Here is a 5,000-nt window from a genome sequence, read left to right as displayed (position 1 = left end):
CTTTTTTTTTTTTTTTTTTTTTTTCTTTTTTTTTACAGAAAAGAATAAAACACAGATTTAATTTCTGACATAACATTGTTTTTACGTTTAGGGATTTTAATTTAGAAAAAAAAATTGAAGCTTTACCTTCCTTAAGTTTAGAAGAATTTCAAGAAAAGAAAAAACAACAGCGTATAAACAAGAAAAAGGTTTTGCAAAAACTGAATACAAATAAATGGTGCCATGGTAATTCCAATAGCGGTCAAAACAATAGACAAAATAATAAAAATGGATTACATACAACAAATGATATTCCAGAAGATGGTGAAAAATCACTTTTGGTAGGAAGTCAAAAGAGAAAAGCACGAAAGCAAAGCATTACACGTAATGCAGCAGCGACGACAACTACTTCGAATATGTCTGGAAATCAAGAATCAAATAAGAGTAAGTACGATTTAATAAGAATAATATCGTACATCCAGTGCTATAACGAAGACTCAGTTTAATTAATTGAGGAATTTTTGTATTTAGAATATTTTATCAACGATTGTAAATTTTTTTCTTTTTTTTTTTTTTTTTTTTTCTTTTCTTTTATTATATTTTCTACGTAGCCGTGTCTTTTATAAAAATCTGTTCAATTGCGATATTAGAAACGAAAATTTCTCAAAACATCCAATACTCTTGTCTATTTTGCTAATACAACAATATAAGAGATAATACATATCATGTTTCAACAACAGGAAGAAAGGGAACAATTTAATTAATCTCAAATAACGTGATTCTTTCAAATCATGAGTTTTGTAGATCTTTATTTTGTTCTCATATTTATTATATTTACGCTCTCTTACTCCAACATTAGCTGTTTTTTAGTTAGGTAGAGAATTTAATTATTTCTACAAATATTGATAGCATGGTGTGCATCACCGGACCTGGAAGCATTGGCATGTCTTGCAGCGGTTGCCGCCAATAGAACAAAACTTACCAAAAATAATGCTTAACTATTGAACCCGCAATCATGCATAAGTTTAATATTTGTGCTACACGGAACAAGGTGTTATTAAATTTTATTATCAATATAATTTACTATCACCGCAGGATTATTAAAGTTTCTGATACAAGTGCTATTATCGTAAAAAAGAAAAAAAATATCATAATATTTCTAACGTGATCACTATTATCATTATTATAATTATGATTATTATTATTAATACTATTACTATTATTAATATTATTATTATTATTATTATTATTATTATTACTATTATTATTATTATTATTATTATTATTATTATTATTATTATTATTATTATTATTATTATTGTTACTATCTTTAATATTCATTACTAAAACTATTCTTTTATTAATATTACCCAACCACTATAATAATGAGTTCTTTAATCATCTAAATGTAATGTATAGAAAAAAATTAACTTCTTTGATTCCATAAAATTGCTCCATTATTATAGTATAAGTGGTTGAATTAGATAATGTCTTTCACATTGTGTAGCAAAGAAATAATTATGTTATATTTGTATTTTGTAGGAACATAAATTTTTTTTTGTTTATATTGCTTCTAGTTGCATGTAATATTCTATGTAAGTTATGTAACGTTTCATGTTGTTTAATCTTTTATCAGGAAATATTTTATAATGTTTTATGAAGTTATGTTGATTGATCAGCATTTACGAATAAGAGTAAATGCATCAATTTTTATCCATATTTCATATAAGATTCTTAAAAACTTTATCATAAAAAAAGAAAAAAAAAAGAAAATATATATATATATATATATATATATATATATATATATATATATGTATATGTATAAATTGTATCAATAGCATATAAATGAGGATATATTGTAATATGTTGCCTTGAAAAATCCTCGATATTTCGTGACATGAGTTGTACAATACAGGACAGAAACAGACGAGACTTTTATGTATGTACCTAAACTGACTGAAGTATAGTACTGACTTAGAATAAAATCTGAATAATGCTATTTTTCTTATCGAGAGATGATGATAGTGCAAGAAGAATTTATGAAGAATATAAGAGTTTAGAATATAATAATACAATGAGAAATATTTTCACATCATTAATTTTGAATAATAACAAAAGTAATAATAATGGCACAATCGCTGCTTTTTCAAGTATCTTTTTTTTTCGGGGTTTTTCTTTTCTTTTTCTGTTCTTTTTTTTTTATTTACTATTATTACTATTATTACTATTATTATTATTATTATTATTATTATAATTATTATAATTATTATTATTATTATTATTATTATTATTATTATTATTATTATTATTAATGTTAATATTAATATTATTATTTCTAAACGAATACTTTTCTATATTTTCTTTATGTTCTATATAAAAGTGTGGTGTACATAGGAATAGGTGCAGTATTATGGAAAAAAAAAAGAAAAAAAAAAGAAAAAAAATTCTTCATGACCTGGACATCAAAAATCGATGTAATCAAATTAAATATATATATATAAAATAGTTATATATATATATATATATATATATATATATATAAATATTTACATGTGTATGAACACGTGTACATGTAAATATACATGCTCGAGTACATGAACTGTTAAGAGTATTTAATGCAGAAAAGATTAATATTACTAATTGTAATAATTGGGTCTCTGCAATATTATCCAGAACATGTACATATGCATGTAGGCGTGCGATTTAATCATAAGACTACTTACATATATACATATATATACATATATATACATATATATATATATATTTAATATATATTTATATATATATATATATATATGTGTTACATATTTATAATATTTATATCGACTAACTATTATATATTTAATGTTATGGCCATGAAAATGCGACTCTGTGCTTTGTTGGAGAAAGTAAGAGACTCGTCTGTGATTTTGGCTAGAGAAATTTTTATATTTTATATTTTTCTATTGTGTTTCTCTCTCCCTTTTTCTGTCCTTATATCATTTTATTTTATTGGAAACATAATTCTTGATATCTCTTAAGAAGTTTAATGTTATATATAAAAAAAAAACAAAAAAAAAAAAAAAACAAATGTTTAAACAAACAAGGGAGTGTACTGATTATATTTCAAATGTGCCTTTCAGAAGAGAAGTGAATATACCAATTAAATAATGACCAATAATATATTTTCGATTCATTTCACTCTTGCGACCACTTTCTGGCTTTTACATTCAAATGTTCCAAGTTTTCTACTTGTAAGTACTCTTATATGGTACTTCACTGACAAAGTTAATAACAGCCTAGCTTTTAAAGCTCTGACTGCAAAGAAATTTAAGAAAATATGTTTCGAATTTTACTGCACAAAGATCTATGTACCTAGCTCTATAAAAGGATAACAAAAATATTAAAAAAAAAAAAAAAGAAGAAAAATAACAAAAAAATATATATAATTTAAATAAATATGTATACATACGTATTTGTAACATATTGTATACCATTTATATGAATAATAAAGATACAATATTTTGATGTAATAAAGATTATTATCAAATATCTCTATGTAAAGCCGTTTTTAATAAATATTTTCCTTCTTTCATCTTTTCTTATCATTCAAAAAAAAAAAAAAAAAAAAAAAAAATGAATGAATAAAAAAAGAAAATAAAAAAGAAAAAGAAAAAAAGAAGGTGAATCTGACAAATTTAAAATCATAACTACAAATCAATATATTTAATTTTGTGTGATATTATTTTTTATAAAAAAAATTTTCAAGCATATTTAAGAAAAAAAAAAAAATATCCTACGTCGTCGTATTACATGTAGAAAACGTATGAAAAATGTAAATTACATAAGAATATTTTTAATTGATAAAAAAATAGAACCTGTTGAAAGCGTCAAAAAGAAAAATGAATAAATATTAGAATGGCGCCATCTCGATTGTGAAACAGAGAACTAAATTTACGATTCGTCGGTGAAGTGTATACGTCACTGTTGGTATTAGTATTAATTCAACATCGTATGTACTTAATGTAGTGTTAATGTTTCGTGTGTTTGGTTGCAACATCCGTGTGATTATTATTCTCTTTATTTGAACGTTCAAGACTAAAAATTAACAATTCATAATTTAAGCTCTTACCTAATAAACAAACTTTAAAATGGGGGTAATATTTTTGGAACACATCGGTGGCACGCGTCTTTTTTCTTGTGCTTCCTGTGACACAAATTTAACAAACCGAGGACAGCTGATCAGTACTCGTTTCACAGGAGCAACTGGTCGAGCTTTTCTCTTTAACAAAGTTGTCAATCTTAATTACAGGTATAGAATAATATCGCACTTTTATTTTTTATTTTTTTTCATTATTTCATATATCATAATTTCAATATTTGTAAATATCATGTTAATTACTAAAATTGTTTGTTATATAAACAAGTTCTTGTTTTTTTTTTTCTTCTTTTTTTTTTTCATCTTCCTTCTTTCTTTCTTTCTTTATTCCTCACAAAGAAAATTTTATTGAGATTCATTGAAATTTATTGCTCGTTGATATTAAAAGTAAACCCAATCATATACAATTTAGCATAACATATGTAAGAATCATCATCATTGTTGTTTTTACCATCTAACCATTGTGTTATATGGTTAACAGCGAGGTACAAGATAGAGTGATGTTAACTGGACGTCACATGGTACGAGATGTCAGCTGCAAAAATTGTGATGCTAAACTTGGGTGGGTGTATGAGTTTGCAACAGATGATAATCAACGATACAAGGAAGGCCGGGTTATATTGGAGCGTGCTCTTGTTACCGAGAGTGATGGAATGGGAGAAAATATTTAATACTTAATATTTTATAGTGCACAATAGAGTTTAAGATCTGTATATGTCTAAATTCATTTATAGTATATAAATCCATTGCCGTATATATGAAATATTTATCAACTTGTGTCAATTATCGGTATAAGTATTAAGCATATTATTTTCTTTTTCTTTCTAGTAAATTATGTGGAAATGTCAACTTTTTCATGAAATCAAATTGATCTTGC

General features: G+C 24.4%; 2 protein-coding genes across 10 annotated transcripts in view; both read left to right on the top strand.

The window, feature by feature from the left end:
• The window catches only part of LOC124955126 (HMG box transcription factor BBX), a 7,893-nt gene extending 6,707 nt beyond the window's left edge, over positions 1–1,186 (top strand). For 3 of the 8 annotated variants that reach the window (XM_047509073.1, XM_047509072.1, XM_047509069.1), the window contains 2 exons: positions 92–423; positions 889–1,183. In XM_047509073.1, coding sequence (XP_047365029.1) covers positions 92–423; positions 889–977 — 421 coding nt within the window. In that variant the 3' untranslated portion in view covers positions 978–1,183. Of the gene's footprint in view, positions 1–91; positions 424–888 lie in introns of all 8 variants that reach the window. The other 5 variants (XM_047509074.1, XM_047509075.1, XM_047509070.1 and 2 more) reach the window with 4 other exon arrangements.
• Positions 1,187–3,734: 2,548 nt separating this feature from the next.
• LOC124955080 (protein yippee-like 5) overlaps positions 3,735–5,000 on the top strand; it is a 1,864-nt gene continuing 598 nt past the window's right edge. The window contains exons 1-2 of one of the 2 annotated variants that reach the window (XM_047508979.1): positions 3,735–4,276; positions 4,605–4,685. In XM_047508979.1, coding sequence (XP_047364935.1) covers positions 4,116–4,276; positions 4,605–4,685 — 242 coding nt within the window. In that variant the 5' untranslated portion in view covers positions 3,735–4,115. Of the gene's footprint in view, positions 4,277–4,604 lie in introns of both variants that reach the window. The other variant, XM_047508978.1, reaches the window with a different exon arrangement.

The sequence above is a fragment of the Vespa velutina genome, chromosome 17 (genome assembly GCF_912470025.1).
Source record: "Vespa velutina chromosome 17, iVesVel2.1, whole genome shotgun sequence".
NCBI classification, from domain to species: Eukaryota; Metazoa; Arthropoda; class Insecta; order Hymenoptera; family Vespidae; genus Vespa; species Vespa velutina.
This window is presented reverse-complemented; position numbering and strand designations above follow the sequence as displayed.